This window comes from Uloborus diversus, chromosome 1, assembly GCF_026930045.1.
Source record: "Uloborus diversus isolate 005 chromosome 1, Udiv.v.3.1, whole genome shotgun sequence".
In the NCBI taxonomy this organism is placed as follows: domain Eukaryota; kingdom Metazoa; phylum Arthropoda; class Arachnida; order Araneae; family Uloboridae; genus Uloborus; species Uloborus diversus.
Window position 1 is genome coordinate 221,802,454 of NC_072731.1, and position 21,650 is coordinate 221,824,103.

At 31.3% G+C, this 21,650-nt stretch overlaps 1 protein-coding gene across 1 annotated transcript in view; it reads right to left on the reverse strand.

Annotated features, from left to right (window-relative positions):
- Positions 1–21,650, reverse strand: part of LOC129218889 (neural-cadherin-like) — a 539,341-nt gene that overhangs the window by 41,461 nt on the left and 476,230 nt on the right. Inside the window, exons 15-18 of the mRNA XM_054853212.1 lie at positions 17,663–17,778; positions 8,161–8,325; positions 6,795–6,959; positions 936–1,260 (exon numbers count right to left, since the gene is read on the reverse strand). Of these exons, the coding sequence (XP_054709187.1) occupies positions 936–1,260; positions 6,795–6,959; positions 8,161–8,325; positions 17,663–17,778 (771 nt within the window). The remainder of the gene's footprint in view (positions 1–935; positions 1,261–6,794; positions 6,960–8,160; positions 8,326–17,662; positions 17,779–21,650) is intronic.

Genomic DNA, 21,650 nt, shown 5'->3' on the forward strand with positions numbered 1-21,650 from the left:
AGAATTTTCAATGAAACATTATTCAAAAAAAGACCTTCTTAACAAACTAATCACTTAAATTAACAACACAATAAAAAAAGGTAATTCATTTGAATGATGGAAGCATCAGTACAGTTAACATTTTGATGGCTGATGATTAGTTCGCTTAGATGGCCGTTTCTGTATGAAATAGCATTGAAAATTTTATTTATTATGTTTTCTTTTTACATTTTAATGTTTTAAAAAACGTGAATAGTATCTACATCTGGACGTTGTCGTGGTACCCGCTCTTACGTTACCGTCAGCAAACATTTGAATATCATAACCAGTGAGTAGTTGCGTACATGCTGTTTTCTTCGTATTTTCAACCGCAACAGCAAATCCTACGCAATTTTTCGACAAAAGGAACGGTTGTATATTTAATTTCCATTTATATAAAATAAAAAGCTTATTTTTTAGGAGGCGATGGGATTTTTTTCGCTACAGCCTATATGTCTGCTCTACATAATTCTGCAGTTGTTGCTGTCCAGTCCATAGTAAATAACCACGGTGGAAAGATTGAGAGTCATTTTGTCGAGTGGTTGAACTTCTTGGACAGATAAGACAACTGAAAAAGGATTTGCAGCTCGTGGAGATGAAATAACACCCATGGCACTTGTGGGAATCAAACCCACCACATCCGGCACATAAAAAGAAACTTCTGCCAAAGAGCCACGTAGGATCGTCTACATAATTCTAAGACTGGCATCACAGAATACTGGAAAATTACAGGAGTTCTACAAGAATGATAATTAAAAAAACCCTATATGTCTGCTCTTCAACAATGATTACACCTTCTTAAATGGATTAGCGTAGGTATTTTTTTGAGCATGTAGTTATCTCAAAACCTAAAAGGTGCCAAAAGGTTCACCCATATTATTCTTTGATCGCAATGATAAAACAGAAGAAGAACGTACCTGCTGTTCCATTTTCGGTCACGTTTCCGGTGTAGATAGCGTACGGAAAGAACGGTGCATTGTCGTTGATGTCTTTGAGGTTGACGAGCACGTCGGCATAACCGACCAGCCCGTTCCCTCCCTCGTCTTCGGCGAAGACCGTAAACCTCCACTGTGAGCGCCCATGAGGCAGGTCTCTATCCAGGGGCTTGAGAACATAAATCTCTCCTGTAGTTGTATTGATGGCGAATTTGCTGTTGGCCGGATCCTGATCGTCCACTCCCTGACCTGTCAAGAAATACACGATGTCCGGTTTCCGGTCGCGGTCGCCATCCGTTGCTGTCACCTAAAGAAAGGTCACCCAACAAAATATTAGCAAAGTTTTAGCGTAAAATATGTATGTTTTTTTTTTTTTTTTTTTGATGTTATTTTCAAATTTTAAGAGTAAGGTAGAAATAAAAGGCAGAATAAAGAATTAGTCAGAAGTATTGTGGAGAAGCAATCATGTATGTTAAAACATCCTTTAACTTTTACGTGAAATTAGTAAAAATGAATTCAAAATTCGGTATAATCAAAAAACCTACTTTTGAATTGAAAATAGCTTCCGAAAATACTACGAAAAATACAAGGTCTAAACATTAAAGAAAAAAACTGAGTAGAAATCGTTGAAAACTGCATAGAATGTGTAAAATTCTGCAAATTGGTAAAATTAATCATATTATAATATTACAAGTCAAAATAATTCATCAAATTTTACATACTACTTTTTCTAATGACATGATTTAAATGCCCCCCCCCCCCATATTTCTTTTTAACATATATTTATTAAAACATTCAGTTATCACTTCACTTGTATTATCGTTTAATCGAGCTTAGTAATGGCTTCAACATATTGACCGCTATCATATCATGTGTAAAATAAAATCTCGTTTAAAAGCGTTCAATGTTGTGCACCGAAGAAAAATTATTTATTTTAATGTTTTTGTTAATAAAATAACTTTAGGGAAACAAACTTTGACTTTCCTAAAGAATTTTACTATTGCGGTACTCTAGCTAAAGAAACATGTAACTGTTTTTTTTTTCCAGAAAATAATAAATTGAATTGATTGTAAATCGCTTGACGTTAGATATGACTGTGAAATGTTGACCGGAAAATTGACTAACCAATCTCTTGTGCTTAAGCATGAGTATCATCAAAAAAAAAAAAAAAAAACACACACAGAAAATATCTTAGTGTTTTTGGAGGTTGGTGTGCGTTTGGCATAGTTTCTAAGCAAATTTAATATAAAGCTTTTATAAAAATGCATACATTTTGTATAGTTGAGACAGGTGTAGAAAGCTGATAAAATGACTTTTTCCAAAATTATAATAGACATTTTACTTTAATTATTTCTTAGTTCATGTTCAGAATTTTGAATATTTCTCTATCATGCAGTCTTTTCTGTTTTCAGAAATATTACTTAATGTAATACGTAGGTTCGAAAAATGAGTAGAGGTATAGATTTCCAGGTGGTAGGCATACAGATGCACTGTGCGGAATAAGTATGCAAAATAACAATTGTTTTATTCAATAAGTTTTTCAAATTAGTTAGTAATCAGGTTGAATTTTCCAAAATGAAATATGAGAATTCTAATGTAAGAAAAGATTAACTACGCTGATCTGTTTATCCTTCACAACACTGCAAGGTTAGGTTTCCCCCAACTATAGTTATGTTTAGTAAGAATGTAAAAAGTCTCTAAACTATATGCAAAATAAATTAATACTTTTAGTAAAGGTACGAAGTGATAAACGAAATTAACACAGAGTTTAATTGAAAAAAAATCATTTCCTCCTAAAATAGAGATAAGATCCTGAAGTATAATGTTCTTCCCAGAGGAAACCGAATTTTAAAAACAAAAGCTAGATTAGAGAGAGAAATAATCGGAGATGGCAGAAGCTCATCCAATTTTCCGCCTTTAATCAAAAATACTTTTCAAGCCAAAGAAAAAAAGTTAACCGTTTAAGATCCCCAATTTAATTACCGAAGTTTGATATACTTTGTGATCAAAGTTCTTTATCCTTCTCTTAGCAGATTGATCCAAAAGGTAACTGTGATCAAAGTAACATCAAAAAGAATTTCCAAATTCTTAACAGAAAAGACATTCGGTGGTGATTTTAGAAGAGCTGGGGTTAGTTTCGATTTTCTAGCATTGAGCAATGTAAAATAGTCAATACATTTTTCAGTTCGATTTTACTTTAGGGAAAGGTGGTAAGATAATTTTGAGGAATCTATTTCTGCTATGTTTGTCAGTTATGTATTAAGATTTACTTACGATTAATATAATATTACAACCTAAAGTATATTTATTATGCCAATAAACAGTTTATGTGGATTCTTTCAAAAAATATAAACTTTTCTGATGTTAAAGAAAGTTATGTTCGCTTCTTTTAAAGCACACTCGGTATAGCTCTATCCTTCCCTTGAAATACTTCTTGACGTTATTCTACCCTTTAACTCGTAGGTATGAAAAATGTATATTTACTTTCATAAAAGAGAAACGTTAAAATATTAAGAGGATTTTATTAACGTAACTGGAATTAACGAGACATAAATGGGTTTTAAAAAGTAATCCTTCTCGATCAATACTCAATTCATATAATTACTGGGTACTTATAAAGCCTTGAACTGAATAAAAAATTCAAATAAAAAAAATATAAAAGATTTTTACATTGTTTTTTTTTTTTTTTTGATGCTTTCTTCGTATTCTTTTTTTTTTCTTTTTTCATTAGTAGAAAATTAGACAAAAGCATGCAAGTGGCGCTAACATTGAAAACAGAAAATGGCACCTACTGATGCAAAAAAAAAAAAAAAAAAAAACTCTCAGGGGAGCCGCGAGGGCGGTTTTGAGGGTCAACTTACTCTGAACCTTTGGTTTTAACACGCATTTTGTATTATAATATAAGAGTTTATAGCCATTTTAGAACTGTTTTGACCGAACCGGTAACCCCAAAAGGGTTAGTAAATCTTATCCCAATTACGAAAGATGTACAAGTAGAGGTGCATCAACGTTATGAAGAAGAAAAACTTTTTGAGATAAGAATTGAAATAAAAATAATTGTATTTCAATCTATTTAGCTCCAAGATTTTCTACTTTCTTTTTAGAATTGTAATTCTAATTCGTCAACCTATCTGTTCATTGTAAGATATAAATACAATTTTTGCACCAGTACTGCTACACATAGGATAATCACAATGTGTCCAGCACTTCCGCTTGAGGTCGAATGTACAATAAGTATAGGTGTTAGTTACAATGGCCCATAATGGCATTGAAACTGGAGCAGAAATTTTAAAAGTAACCTTATGAACTTAGCATAATTGCATTTCTAATTTAAATATTTAATTCCCTTAAGCACATTACAGAGCACTTGCTTTTGAAAAAAAATACTAACTATTCAAATAAACATTTTTTGGGTCAAAAAACATTAGGTCATTTGCTAAGATTTTTGCTCACTTTTTTTCCGTCAACAAAAGGTTTGACTCAAATAATATTTTAGAGTTTAAACGTTTGCATGGGTTGTTACAGTTCTCTATGTCTTAAAAAATAATTTAAAAAAAGAAAGAAAGAAATCGTGTTTTCTGATTAAAGCGAATTTTGTTTCACAATATTGTCCGAAAGAAAATTGTAAATAGCATTTACCAACCTATCCACTTTGTACTGCAATTAAAGGATGTTCCGGAGAAAAAAAGAATTCAAATCCTGCATTGCCATCAAAACTTTATGCACCCTATGCTTAAGAGGAAATAGGAGCAAAAGTAGAAGGCGAATTAAAGAAAGAAGACTCAAGCCCCATTTCTTTTCTGTTGATGACACAAAGAATATTTTAATAAGGTAAAAGAATTCTAAACGTTTAACTTCGAACCTTGCTTTAAAAACCAGGCATCGAAATGCTACCGCGAGAAAAAGTTTAAATCTATAAATGGTGCACTTTTCTCTACGGAAAGGAAAAAAATCTCTCTTCCAAGTACAAACGTCACTCTGAAGGAAAAAGTCTAGAATTGAAAAAAAGTAACCTCTTGTATTTCAAAGAGACGAGTTCTTTGTGATTGAAATTGTACGTATGATATTTTTAGGCAACTTGACATCACACAAACTCTCACTTATATGCCGCTCAAGTTTATTACATTTTTCAAGAGGATGAAGAAACGAAATCACCGAAAGAACAACTGCTTTTTTTTGTCAATCTAAGAGCAAAAAAGTATTTTTAGTTATTACAGTTCAAAGTAATACTTTTATAAAGTGCATTGCTTTATAAGTTACGGAAGTAAAAAAGAAATTATTTTTATTCGTGTTCTAGTTAGTATTTCATTTTATTTTAAAAAATTTCATGGTTAAAAGTATATTATATCAAATGTAGGGGGTGAAAGCAAATATTGTTTTGAAGGAGAATTGATAAAATAACAATAAATACAACAAGAAAAAAAGTGCCGAGTTCAAAAAAGTCGAAAATTAAAGCCCTCAAACTTAAAAATTCTGAAATTTTTTTTTATCGCAGATATTAATTACACATGTGATCAATTCATTACAATTCCGTTAAATATATCGATTTCCTAAAGATCTGTATTGCGTGTATTTAAACAATATGAAATGAGTGATTGCTTCTTCACACATCTACAAAATTTGAGTACAGAAGAAGGAAAACCATAAGAATAAATTGTGAGTTATAAATGAATATATTAACTTTTAATGTTAGACTATCCAAAAACAATCTTGTTCATATGTTTCAAAACTGCTTGTTTTCTTCATTTTAAACAAACTCAAACATTTTTTACATATTTTAAATAAATTACTGTTTAAATTTTTTTCCAATTTTTTCCAACAAAAATCACTTTGAAATTTTAAGACACATTAAAGAAATATGCTTTAAAAATTTTTTATGTCAGGAATGCTGCAGCATAATACAATTACTGAGAGATGAATTAACTATTTTCCAATGCTGAAACTGTTATGTTATAACTACACACCAATAATATTTTAATAAAAAAAATAATAAGCTCATTTTAACCTATTTAACAAAATGGTTTGAACCTTTTGAAACAAAAATATATTTTACGTTATTTATTGTAACTTTAGTTTCATAAAAAATGATTGAATTTTCTTTTTAAATTAAGAAAAACAATACTTCAGTTTAAATTCATAAATGTTTTTCAATTTCTATGCCACTGCAGCATTTTTTTCCTGTGCCTGGTATTTAGAAAGAAATAGCATAAGATAAAAGCATTTCAATAACTGTCTAACAAAACATTTCACGTTCTTATTCACAAAAATAAGCAACATTTCATCGAAACAAAAATAAGCAACAAGAAGGAAAAGCAACCCAGAAAAAGGACCACCACCATGCTTTTAGACTTATTTAGTGTGGGATGACAAAACGCAAGCTCCTATGGATACTTGTCGACTCATCAGTGCCAACTTGATGTCCAAATCAGAAACCTTTCCAGTATAGTGCAAAACTTCTCCGAAGCTATAATGGGTTTTTAACTTTATTATTAATATGCGGTTTTAAGGTTTGTTAAAACGGAAACATAGAAGTGAAAATGTATCCACTATCAATGGTACGAATAACCATGAATTCCTATTTCAAAAAGTGCACATCTTGAATACGTATTGAATTATATTATCGTCATGCAAATGTCTTTCCTTTTTTTTCTCTTTTGAACACATATACTTTAAAAAAGAAAAAAAAGACACTTCTTTAAAATATTAATTTGCCTTTTCTTTATTATGATTAAAAACGGACAAGTATTGCTCAAATTTCAAAATTAAACTCCTGTAGGCACTTTGGGCATCAAAATGGTTTACGAGTCAGCTCGCATCTATAGGAAACTTAAACATAACTACCTTCATGACACTCTTAGGCATTCCTTCTGCATCTTCCTCTAGAATGGTGGTAATGTAGGAAGGTTGGTCGAACTTAGGAGGCAAGTCGTTGATGTCGTTAATCTTGACAACAACCAAACAACTGGATTCGTGCAAGGTGTCGGACGCAACGAGCGTCAGGGTGTACTGAAACGGTGGGAGGTGTGAAAACAAATCGAACATGTCATGCCACATGCAAAATCAAACAAACTCAATCAAAATTAGGCAAATAAGAGGAGACTCAAACGCAATCAAACATCATGCAAAACTCAAACAAAATGGTGTCCGTAACTTTCGCTGACGATCGATGGATGAAACGAAAACTAAAAAGGGAGAAATTAAGTGTAAATGTTATTGGATTTCACGCAACCGAAAGACAGCTGGATTTTTGAAAACTCGTATTATGCACAAAAAGACCCAAAGGAATTATTTTCTTCAATAATCCAAATTTTTATCTTTACCAAATTAGCTTTCTGAAGAACATGAATTCAGAGCTCATTCTTAATAGTAAGGGAACTAGTGTAAGGTAGAAGACATTTTTGAATCAGGTAATTTCACTATGCAATGCTGGAAAAATTAAATTGATCCAAAATACAATATGATGTCAATTATATATTATTCGTTAACCATATATGCAGTGATATTTCTGGAGACGTGAAAGTACTCTTTGACATTTTTGAAAATGTCATTCTCGTTCCCTTTCAAAAAGCAAGCGTCAAAAAGTCGAAAAGCAAGAGTACGATAGCAGTCAACAGCAATAATTATAATCAATTCCTGCAAAGAGAAGTAAGAGTTAAATCGCCAATGACAGGGAAACAAGAGCTACGTTCTTTTTAAATTTTAAATGCTTGATATTTATGTTTAAAAAAATTAAAAAACTTCTTTTTCCCCTTTGCTATTATGTTAAATTTTGTTCAAAGAACAGCGTACGCAAATACGCTTGAATTAAATTCCTAGGCGTATTTACAATTTTCAATGATTTTCAACGCTTGTAGAGGCCTCAAAAATATCTCTGCATGTATGGATTAATTTTCAGTGGTTGAAATTAAGGCTTGGCCAATGTTCCCCAAATTCGAACAAGACAGTATTTTGAGCCTTGATTTTCATTTTTTCCCTCCTTAGTTGCTAACTAAACTCACGAACTAAAACGAGCTTCCAAAATGTTTGTTCACAGTGTCACAAATCACAATATACGAGTTTTTGAAAATCCAGCTGCCTTTGAGGAGGAAGAAAAACGAGCGAATTTTCCGTAGATGCACATTCCCTCCGCATTCGAGCCCTAGTAAAGAATGGAAGTGGCCCCCATAGGACTTGGGAAGGTGTTGACGAAGAGAAGAAGGAACTGAACCTGTAGGACTCGCTTGGGCAGGTTCCTGTCATCCTCTTCCGTGATCTGCGTCTCGTAGGTGGGCCTGTCGAAGATGGGAGGGTTGTCGTTGACATCTTTGATGTGGATCACCACTGTCGTGTGGTTCTCGTTCAAATTATCAGAAGCAACTAGCCGCAGCTTGTACTAAAAGGGAACAGAACAAAGCAGAACACGATCACACACATGGAGGTTTACTTGGGGGAAAGGGGAAACATCTGCTTTAAGCTGCAATTGTATATTACACATACTTATGATTTTCAAAGCTTCTAGTAGCGTGGTATCGTTACTTTCAAAGCATATATTGACAAAAGTTTGACTTTTTGTAAAATTTAGATTTAATTTTAATACTAAACTACTATCGTATTCATTATGGTTAGAAATTTTACTGAGAAGTTAAAGATTTTTTAACTATGCTCAAAACCACGTGCTCGCAAAAAGTGCCACTAATTAAAAAAAAGCGCATAAAATGTGCTTATTTGGTACTGTTTAAGCGTTTGTACAAATACATCAGCTGTCCATATGAATAATTTAAAATAATTACTCATAACTTGCGAAATACTTATTAATAGAAATGTGAAATCTATGTTAAATGGTGATGAAGCATGCAATTTAGGTAGCCACTATGAAAGCAATCTAGTCGTCCTACTTTTCATGAACTGGCATCCCCTCAGATGTATGTATATGGGAAATGTGTAACGTTTTCTTTGTACAGAGCTACCTTAAATAATATTTTTTTGAAATGTCAGATTCGTTATCTGTCTTTAAAGAAAACAAAGCCGTTCAACAAAATTGATTTTTTCCCCACTCGTGATTTTAACTTATCTCTAAAACAACAATCCTCTTAAAAGCTACTTCTACTATATTTCTGTACTATTTCTTAGTTTGTTTTTTCTACAAGAAATAATTTTCCTTTACTAATGATTACTAATGATATCATCTAATCTGCTATAAAACAAGTAAATAACAATTTATGCAGCTGCAATTCCTGTGAAAAAAAAGAAACAAATTAAAGTTAGCAAGCACATCAAGTTTTAAGACCATAATGTGCGTGTCAACTGAATTAGGACATGAAACATGATACAGTTTGGTTTGTATGATTTGATGTGAACGTAATAATCACATAAAAAAGTTAATTCTTATGAAAAAGATCTCACTGAAAAAGTTCGCTTTGCAAAGAGATATTTCTGCAAAAAATATTTGAACAAGAAATGGTTATTTATATATAATGAATAAAAATTAATAAGAATGTCTATATAATTTATAAGAATGTGTTAGGGGCAGCATGTTTGCTACTGATTAAATTTGAGTAAACTCTCAAAAAATAATTTGGTAAATGAAAAAAAAAAGTAGATAAAATAGTAAAATTAATAAAACGATAAAAGAAACACAGAGTAAAACTTCAAGAAATAAAATTCTACTTCAGACCTTACTTATCAATAATTAAGGCTTATGATTAAGGTGAAAAAACAACGTAAATAAAGCCGAAATATTTTAGAAAAAATATTTTTTCATTTAAAAATAATTTTTCATTTAATTAAGGCTTAGATCAACATTTTATTAGAATTCAAATATTACTAAATAAATTATTTTTTTTCTATTTGTCAAAACCGCTATCCGGCTTGTTATATATAAATACATTTTTTTTTAGCTCAACAGTTTAAATTTAATTCTACATAAAATCTACCCAAAAACAAACTACGCCAAATATTTTTGTTAAATCTCTAACAGTTTAAATTTTTTTAAATAATTTTTGTAGCCGTTCTACGGTTACGTTTACAATTTCAAACTTCTCAACTAAGCTTTTTTTTAAACCTCTGATCCACTAAGAAAATATTAATTTTAATTGATGGGGGTATAATTATGTCTATTGGAACAGGGATTTTAATAATTAGAAATATATGAAAAAATTAAGAGAACTTTGTATTGTGTTCGTATCATCCGACGTAAGAACCCACTGTTGAAATTTAGAAAAAAAATTAAGTAAATTTTACTGCAATAAAAAGAATTTACAGTACAGAGAATATTTTATAGTAAATTGCACCAAAAAAAGCAAACGATTGCTGTACCAATTGGTATACTACGCGATTTACGAATCAAAGCGCCTAGTTCGCCTTTCACTTTGTAGTCTTAACCGCCCCATTCATGGTAGTCGTTAAGAAAATTGTTCTCCGAGCAAAGAGATCTAGATTCGAGACTCGCTCGCATATGAACAACCTTTACTCTGCTAGGGACAATGTAAATATTTGGAGAACGCTGATTGACTGCTACGTCAAAACGTCCTCCAATTCCTTGTCCATCTCCTAGCTTGTTTTGTACGCTCTAACTATTCTTTCATTTTGAAACAAGACATGCCTTTTAGACTTTATTCGAGGGGAGGGGCGAATTAAAAACATTCAAACGTGAATACAGAACCTCCGAGGCACGAAATTTGTTCAATACTTTGTATGAGGAAAGAAACATGGCCCACACATTTGCGTCGACCGGCCAATCAGGAGTCCCTAAAATATTACAAGGATCTAGCTGAAGTAAAGTTTGTTTATATGTGACCCGCTGCTCGCATTCCTACTTTTATAATTGGTATAAATTAGTCGTAACATTCTTACATTTTTACCGTAAAATTTTGCGGTAAAATAGGGTTTTGCGGTAAAAAGTACCGGTAACATGGGTGCCAGTACTTTTTACCGTACAATTTCAGGAAACTTTTTAACAGGGTATGAAAAAATAATATACCTGCTAAAATAAGTACCATAGGACGTATTTTCATCAGAACATATCATCAAGCACGCATTTTAACGAGTCATATCAAATGAAAACACTGTTTACTAATGGATAAACCCTCTTTCGAGAGGAGAAGTAAATAATGCGTCAGCAGAAAGTTGGAAAAAAAAATGTATCGGCATTCTACAAAGAAAGCACTATAGGTTGAAGGCATTGTTACACCTAGAAAAATTCTAAACCAAAAGTTAAATTAATTTCACATTTACATTTTTTTTGCCTGATATTTTCTGCAATACCACGTGTGTTATACCGCTCAGTATAATATGATTTTATCTCCTTACTATTTTTGCAATTCTAACTTTTGTAACGCATTAATTTTCAAGTTAATCATCGAAACAAACAAACAAAAAAAAAAGATAAAAGAAAACACAAAAGTGTTATGTAATACATAAACTTACACTTGCTTGTTTATTTAATTTCTATGACTAAACCAAGGTAGTTTTGTTTAAAAATTAGAGCGTATCCATCTGAATGCCTCATTTAATTTCGTCAAAGATCGTCATACTATAAGCCAAATTCAATTAAACCTAATTATGAGCACCTCAACAGCAAAGAAAACAAATGCGTGTCCTTTCCCTTTTCCATTAAATGCATTAAGATCCGGGAAAGAACTTTGCCCTTAATTTAAAAACATACCCCTTATTACGTTAACAAAGCAAATGAAATGAATGACGCTTCAGATACAGCTGTTTTGCTGCTTCAGGACGCGTTCGGGAACTAGAGAGAAGAAAAAAAAGCCTCCTCCTCGGAAAATTCATTTAATTAAAGGAAGGATAGAATTTAAAATAATCGGAATGCTGACCGAGAAATATCTCTTCGCTTAATTCCCGCGCACGGGATAGTGCGAATTGGATAATAGCATGGAACGTGGTTGAGAAATCTCACCGATTTTCATTCTGTGAGATCTAAGGACATGCAAGATAAACAGTCATTAACAGAAAACTAATTAAGGTTTAATTAAAGCATTAATAACATTCCTCTCAACAGGAACGGTACTTCGTGGTACTTGAAAGGATGGTAGGAGATTCTTCATTGAAGTAATTGAATTTATCGCTGATGCACTAAGAAAGAGCTTATTTTTAATTTATGGTGATATAGTTATGTCTATTGGAAGAACCAGGCTTGATTATTTTTCCTTACACTACATAATAGGAGCAATTTCGATCTTTTATATCTGAACAGAACTTAATAATAGATTACTATGTTTATTCCGTTGTGTCTGGTCAACCTCAAAGCATCGAAATATACATTTTTGCTTAAACATTAATGTAGGCAATTGATTTAAATGATTCATCTCATAGTTTAATGAACCTTTTCTTAAAAACTATATTAAGCAATAAGACATACGTATGTCTATGCATGTTTAAACAAATAGGGCATTAAAATGTTTCTGGGATAAGCAGAAATACGCATTTATACACAATTAAACTAATTATGTTCTGAGTAGAAAATTTGGATGCATCAATAAATGCAGTTGGTAATTTTTAATTGAGAGTTTCTGAGCATCTGAATTCTTCACAGACGCAGTGCAGCATTTAGTCGGAATTTAAAGAAATAAACACAACATTTTCAATTACTTAAAGTGAATAATTTGATTATTTCTCTTTGAAATTAAAATCTACAGTATTACGTTAGTTCTTAGATATTAACGCTAAACATGTATGTATTAAATTACCTTACTTCTTCTTAACAGATACATTTCAAAGAAATGACAAAAAAAAAAAAAATGAAAATTTTTACTCGACAATTTACGAAATTTTACATTTACTTCCAAAATGACTTGATAATATAATTCAGATAGATCAACTTTTCATTAATTACTTTATGTATTTGAACTTATAAGACAGACCGTTTATCTCTAGTTCAAAATAACTTTAAATACCAAACGACTAAAAAAGTAATGTTTTACAAAACAAAAAGAGATAATTATCTTCGACTTGGATTTTCGAAGCAGTGAAATATTTTCTAGCACTAGGGATAGATGTGTGGGCAGAATTTTTTTCATAACAAGATAGTAAAATACTTTGCAAGAATTACATCAAATACACCGCCAGTTCAGTCATTCTAGCCGAGGGCTGCAGTTTTGTGCTCATTAGCACTCATCGACCCGGCATAGGAAGTGACTCGGTAACTGAGTCACTTCCTAATGGGCGGTCCACTCGCTAATGGGCGGTAGCTTACTAAATATACTTTGCAAGAATGTTTTAGAATGTTTAGCCTTTAAATATATAAAAATATGTTTTTAAACAAATATACTTCTAATACATAAACAATTTGCCGTTGGTAAACTAGTTTCCCAATTAAAAGATTGTATTTGGAGATCCTGATGTAGTTCAAAACCATGCAGCAGTGTAAACATACTGAACTTTATCTTTTTCAAGGATACTCCTTGTACAATGTTTTGTAACATATCGTATGATTATAAACTAAACTCAGTGGCGTAACAGACCACGGCGGCTAAGGCTGACTGTTCCTATATAAGTTTTCGTGACCCAGGCTCTGGATAGCAAAGGTCTCGATTAGACGGTCATCCGAACGTGGAACCTTCAATTTTTAGCTCCCAAACCTGCTTGGTACGTATCTTATCGACTCACTAATAAAACTTAGCTGACTTTTCTCAACCCGGGAATCGAATCCGGGTCTGCGCGAAGCGCTATCATTTAACCACTGAGCACCAACCGTGCAGTAATAAGCAATAAAAAGTTATTGTGATGCATCTTTTAGTTTCATAATTGTTTTACTGAAAGTTTAAGCACGCGAAGTTATGCACAAAATATTAATTTTTTTATATTTTAAATTAGTGATACCCGCACGGCTTTGCCTGTAGTCGAAAACTAAAAGGTCATTTGGTTCGCCTGTATATTTACAAATAATGGATGAAGAATTTCTCGCCAACTTGCTATCTTCATTTGCTCGACAATGTTACGGTTCCACGTTACGATAATTTCGTAATTTACTCTTCCATGGTTTGATAATTTGCTCGGTAAAATTTTCTTAAAATTGAAATAGAAAAAGAAGAAAATCGGATTTTCGAAAAATCGCTTCGAGATGCACACCCCCATGCTACAAACTAACTTTGTGCCAAATTTCATGAAAATCGGCCGAACGGTCTAAGCGCTATGCACTTCACAGACATCCAGACAGACAGAGAGACTTTCAGTTTTATTATTAGTAAAGATAAATATAATCCAGTGCTTCTTCATAATGATGGTGAAATGTACATTCGTTCAGATAGAAAAATCTGAAAACCATTACAGAAACTGTAGAAGTAACACTAGTAAAAGCAAAACAAACTAGATTTTTGTCAAGCCTTTGTTTTAAACAAAGAGTCTTAAAACGAAACGAATTTAATTAAAATTAATTCCTCATGTTTCGAAACAAAAGAATTTAATGTCGCAGCATTTTCATTAAGAGCCCCATTTTTTCCCCATAAGGATTAAAATTTAAGTACAAATCATTCACGAAGTTAAGAAAGCTAATGTAACTAATAACGGGTCAGATACAGCTGGTTGAGAAGAAGTGATTAATAAAAAAATAAAATAAAATCCGGAAATCGCTATTAAATTAAAAATGTGGACGCCAAGAATAATTGAATATAAAAGGTGAGCCGCATGTTTTCGTGTGCTATGATGCCTTAAATAAAGTCAATGAATACATAAGTTTATAGCTTTTGATATACAATCATCTTTGTAGGAAACCAATCCCTGATTCGATTTACAGCATATTAAAATTAAATTAAAATCTATAATATTTTTTTGAAAAACAACTGGAAAAAGATAAGCAGTAAATAATCCTATTTAAAAATAAACTTAATAAGAGCAGACCGCTAATCCAAAGGTTTAAAAATCAACATTTGCCATATTAATAAAAAAAAATTAAAAGTGAAATTAGTTTATTCTTGCGTTAATTAATATTCAATTTTTTTTTAAATACATTTGCTTTTTTAAGGGTATTCTATAAGAGGAATATTTCATATTTGTTTATGAAAATGATCTTTAAAAAGGAGCGATTAATTCAACGAGACAATTATAAATAAAAAAAAGTTTTATTTTAAGTTCATTTCAGGATATTTTCAGATTTTAAATCTACGATCTAATTGTGCTGTGCAAAAACCGCAAAAATTGTATTTAAACGAGAAAAATTTGTAAGGATTTTTTTTTCTCTAACGATTACTATCGAGCTTTAAGAAATCTCAGAAATGGTGAAGGATAAATAATTGACTGCTTTTATATGAGTACTGAAACCTAGGAATTAATGCATTTCAAAGTAAAATTCATTTCAAAGTTATAAAAAAAAACATTACAATATTTTCATAGTTATGTTATTTTAAAAATATGATTTTAATACAGTTTTGAAGTGTCAAAATTTATTTTCTGCCTTTCTTTTTTTTAACATTCATTTATCTTTTTCCTAGTAACCAAGTAAATCATTTCCCCCTTATCATTTCGAACTCATTATTCATTCAAATGTTGGTATAGCGTCTCTTTCATATACGACTAGCAAGACATGAAAGACACCATAATGTTTCTTTCACGTCATTATAGTCGTAATTGCCTTGGAAGTTATTTATATAACTATGACTTTAAATCACATTTCATTTGAGTAAAAATCGAAATAGAAATTATCATTTACAGAGTAGGTTGCATTTCTCTAAACCATTTGCATCAGTTGTTCATTCATGAATACAGTCTTATTCAATTCAATTTCTTACTTTTTGAAGAGTTTTTCTTTCATCAATATGGTCTTTTCTTTTTATTGAATTATATAAGGACTAATTGTTTTTATTTTATTTCCTAATTATATTTTCCCCGAGTACTCGATATTTTTGCAAAGTAAAATGTAGTTAAAAAAATATTTGCTTTGAAAATTATAATGCAAATTTAGTACATAATTTAAGTATTGCAAATTAAATTTACCTGTCTAATAACAGCTACAGTGCTGGCCAAATTATTAGACTAAAGAGTTTTTTTTTTTGTTTTTTGTACACTATTTGTACTAAAATACTATTTATTTTACTGTTAAAAGTACAGTACATAGTGTACACTGATTATTACGTTATTTTAGCATAATTTAATGTTTGCAGGTGGCAGCACTGTCTGCTTTGTTTATGTTCTTTGTTTATCTACCTACTAGGAACACAACCTCAATCAGCTTAAACAGTTCACTAGTTCTTTTTATTTATTGTGTTCTGTTATTTTTTAAAGTTAGTTTTAGGTAATTAGTGAGTATGTGTATTGTGAGTATATATAATAGTGAGTATAAACAATTTCTTTCCCCCTTTTTAAAAAGTTAAAAAATGGTGTAAACCTTGTGAAAATTATACCAGAAAGACTTAAAAAGCTCATCAAGAACAAGGGAATGCATACTAAATATTAGATAATTATTTCACTGTTCGTTAATGTGTCTATAGTTATGTAATAAATAAAAAAATTGCTTTTAAAACAGTCTTAGTCTAATAATTCGGCCAGAACTGTAAGTCTTACAAATTAGGAAATCAAATAGCATATTTTTATTGGAATATTTTTGTTTGTTGAAAATAAAACTCAATTCAAAGCTTAGTCGGGAAACGGATTTATCTAAGCTGCATTAACTTTTTAACTATTCCCTTTTTTTAAATTCTTTTTTATCCTTTTTGAGAATTTTCCTGTGCATTAAAAAGTCCTTTGTAGGTACTTTTAAATTTGATTCTCTGAATTTGCAAATTTACTCATTAAAAACAGCTTAAGGTAAAACGTGTCTAAAAAAAGATGACTAGATCCTAAAATAATTAGGGCCAAACAAAGACTTTTTTTTTTTAAAGCGCGTGCACTTAAACAAAAGGATGTCTTTTCAGTGTATGAGATTATATCGATTATTGCTGAAAAGCAAATAATTCCTACAATTAGTTCGTGACAATAACACGTATCAATTTTTTTCTGATTGGAGTTTCTTGAGATTAGAAAAGTTAAGCAGATTTACATCTAACAGTTACGAAATATCGTTGAATAAATATTGCTAAACTTATACATTTAACTCGTTCTTAAAGGTTTGTCCAGGCAACAAAATGGAAGGGATTTGTTCAATATCATCTAATAAAATATGGGACAAGAAAACTTGCAAATGGGAAACAAAATATCATTCCACTTGAAATGTCCCATTCCTGTAATAAGTAAAAATAATATGCAATTTTTTTACATACAATCTTCGTTATAAAACTAATAGTTTTAATCGAAAAACATTTTAAACTTTTTTTACTCAAATAACAAGCCTTTTCATAACTAAAAAAAAACATTTCTTTGAAAGATTATAAAATATTTCTTTCGAAAATAATTAGCTTAAAAAGATAAGTCTGATTCGTTCAATGCGTTATCTTTTTACTTCTTATTTTATATTGAGTTGAATAAATTATGAATGCAACTTTAAAGGGCTCGGTTTTCAATGTACATACAATTACTTGAATTAGAATTCAACTAAAAATCAGGATTTAAAAATTATCCACTACTAAACAGAAACAAAGAAAAAAAAATCTGTAAGAGAAAATATTCAAAACAGTTAGAACTTGGCATATACATTTTATAAATATTCATTAAATATTCTTATAACATTAACGAAAACAAAAACGAGAATCACAAGTTGTCTTAAATGAGACTAATTTAATACTAAAAAAACTGTGAAACACATATTTTCGCCGATATTTAAAAGCTATTGGCATAACTGGCTTTACCTCCTTTCGTAGCTCATAATCCAATGGTCCTGCCACATATATGGCACCTGTTTCGTTTTTCACTGCAAAAGCACCTCCTATGTTACCTTGAGTAATTTCATATCGAATTCTTGATGCTGTTGGAAAAAACAAAACAAAACGTGAGGAATTTTCCGTTAAACTACAATAGCGAAAACAGAAAGTTTTTTTTAACCGCGTATATTAATCAATAAATTCATCATTCATTTAAGAGCACGGTGTTCAATGCTAATAATTTTAAAAAATATTCTAAACGACAATGGCTGTAAGCACTTTAAGTTAATTTTAATTTTGATGCGGTGACGAATGATATTTTATAGAAGAAAACAGTTAATTTTTATTATTTGTGAACAGTATGTGTTTATGTTATTATCAAGCGAAACAACTTCAAGCCATCTTCCAATATTCCACTCTTATACTCGCAGCATTTTTTTCAACAGACTAAAAACACCCTTCTCTGTGTTCATTGTTACATACTATGTAAGTTTTTATATCTTAGTTAAACTCATATTTTGCTTCATAAAAGATATAATTTTAATTCTTACTTTTGTAATACTTACTGCCTTACTTTTGTACTACTTACGGTCTTACTTTTGTTTTGTATTAGCAAAAACCCAAGCAATATTTGACCAGCAATATTTACTTGTATTTTTCTGTATGTATACAAAGCAACGAAAAATTTACATACAGTTAAGGACCTTCAGCTGCGCTGAAAGAATATTGGTGGAGCAGTTTCAAAATAAGGTGTTAAAAAAAAACCGGTCCAGGAAGAGCAGCAAAAAAAAAAATCGAAGTGGAAGAACACACACACATTCCCGAATCCTTTTATTTTTAATTCCCTAACATCAACGCGACGTGCGAGCACTGAACGCAATGAGCCTCACACATCGATGTGAAGCTTTACGGCCGCGTCTACGATTTTAATACGTCTTCAGAAACGTCTACAATTTTGGTCATATATCTTTAAGAAAGCGGAGGCGCTACATTGCTTTTACAATGCCGCTAAAGTGTAATAAGACGTATGTAATTTTAGTTTCACGGAAAAAAATGCGCAAGTTGAATAAATAAGGTACAGAATAAATACTTCGTTATTTATTTCCTATTAATTTAGTATTGAACTGTTTTTTTTTTTGGGGAATTTACTAGTTACAAGTAATTTTCTTTCCAAAAATATTTAGGACGCTTTAAGCACCATCTTATTCTTTTTTAGGGCTGCGGAATCGGAAGGAAAATGACCGACTCCTGGATTTTGAAATCTCAGACTCCGGTTTTTAAATTAATGGGTTTTTTTTTTTCAATTTTTCCTCCTCATGGTAAGGAAAAAAACCCCTAAACAGAGATCGAAATACTAATTTCCTTTTTAGAATTTTCGCATTGCATTTTATTTCAAACCTATGATGCATGCAACGTTAGACATTTAATTTGAAAATCAAATTTTCGAACAGTTGCGATTTAAAAGTGATTACTTAAAAATCCAATTTTTAAAAAAATGAATTTATTAATTTGCTCCACTTTAATGATTAACAAATAGATGTTGATCAATAATGTGCTTTCAATATTTGAAAACTGAAAATACACGAGAGCATATTAAGAGAACAAAACCTTTTTTGCTACGTGAAAACTCCTTTCTTGAGAAAGCGCGGTTCACCCCGGTTGACACCAATTTGATGGGTGACGACACCCCAAGTTAATTTCAGAGTTTATAAAAAATTTAAACATTTTATTTCTGAAAAATTTCCTGAATAAATCTTAAATTATATTTCATCTATAAAATTTCAGTGAAAGTAGGGCACTACATTGGGGAGAGAGGCCGGGTACACGTACGTCTGGAGCAAACTTTACACAAAATGCGGCAGTATACAGCTTCACACGAATAAATTATACTATATCTCTGTTTCTTCTTCGTTCAATTTTTAATTTTAGTTTTATTGACTGCCTCAGAATTAACCTTAATAAGATTTTAAGATTAACAGCAATTGTTGAGTGTTATAACCAAGAAATCATATTCTTATTTTATTCACTTTTTAGTGAGAACCAAACTTATAGATATAGTCTTTACATTAAAAAAAAAAACATATATTTAATCGTATCTTTTGGATTCGCGCTTTTGCACCAAAGCTTTTCTGAGTTTACTGAATACCCTCAAAAGGTTCTTCCTGAGCTACGGGCCTCGGCTTGTTCAAGGGATGCATTCCTTTTACTATTTTATAGCTGAGAGTTAAAAAAAGTATTTGAAAGTGATTACTTCGAAAATGTTTGGCAACAAAACTGTTTGTTGACAGTTGCTACTAGCTTAGCTAAAGATAGTTAAAAAACAATTAAACTATGGGACGGCGTCGGTGATAAACAATAAAGCCACCTGGTTGCCAATGACAGTTATTTTCTTATTAGTAGGCCTTTATACATGTAATTAAACCAATTAGTGGTCAGTGTTTTAAAAAATGCAAGGAGTGTCTGAATATTACAGAAAAAAAGAAGCCAGGAGTCGGAGTCGGCCTGTATGACTCCAACTCCGATTCCGACTCTACAGCCCCGCTCTTTTTTGGTTAACTTAACACAACAAAATCTTCCAGATTTCTCAAAAAACAATGCTAATTAAATAATCTTATGTTCAAGCTAAATCTTACAAAATGGCTAAGATTTATAGAACGCGAGCGAGTGTATCTCTATACAAATATCTATGTTTCAATTTTTTGCGTGCATAATTAATCTCTAACGGAGTTTCTCTTTCTACATTAGTTTTCATTCCAATAATTGGAGCATAAATCCTTTGTTATCCGAGCACTCTGTATAGGAAATCAATGACTTTTCTCTCCAAAAGACGAAGAAAACCGATGGTTCCGTGTCTTTTTGCAGCGCATGTTTATAAGATATGCTTTTTACGTAACAACCATTAATTAAAATTTCAGAGATGTAATCCTTGGAAACTTTTATGTATACAAAATGTATAAATCGAATTGCAATCCCAAGAGAGCTTCAGCAAAACCTATTCAATAAAACATCAGAAAGATATTAAGTTTAGTGACTATCACAATAAGGTAGAGAGAACAAGACAAAGTCGTGTAGTGGTTAGGCGTTGGTCTTATAAGCCCAAATGCACAGGTTAGAACCTGGCACCAGTCGATGAATTTTCACGATGCTGAAAAGCGACAGCGTCTACGTCATATAATAAGGCGGCATGCATAAGTCCCTTCGAATAATCATTTGGCTTTGAATATCCTTGGCGAATTTAATTCTTGGTGCAGTTTCGCATCGCTAGACCCCCAAGTGCTTCCATCTGGTGGAAAAACTAAGGGACAACTTTCTTGTGTTAAAGACATGTGCTGACAGTTGTACCATATAAGAGATCTGGATAATGCACTAAGGTTTGAGAATGGTTAGTAGAAACTGGACAGCTCCATTAGAACCAATAAACAGCACAACAACACCAGAGATAATTTTATAAGGCCTTCAATCGGAGCTAACAATAAGAATTTCCCTGTTTATTTATGTTTTTTCGGACAAAAGATATTTAATGCGATAGTTTCTCAGACTGTAATTAAACGCATAGTGCATAAACTGAGGAAAGTTGGATCATATTGTTATGTGTCAAAATGAGCAATCTATTACTATAGTTACAAAAACAGTTGTTTCCTACTAAATGTTTGGCGTCAATACACCAAGGGTATTTTGCGTATATTATCTTAAATCATAACAAAATGAATAAATAAAACTCATTAGAGATCCAATAATGGCAAAACGATGTCATATTAATCAAATAAACAAGAACCAATAATAAAGTTTTGCATTGACTCATTCACTTAAGAAGATCGGTAAAAGTTGAGGATTACTTTCAATTCTAGATGCCTTTGGCAATAATAATGGTTACGGAAACATAAATAATAATGGAGTACCCTATCATATGCTACCATTGCGAAAACGGACAACTTTCAACAAATCATAGCAAACATCCTGAAATAATGACATAGTG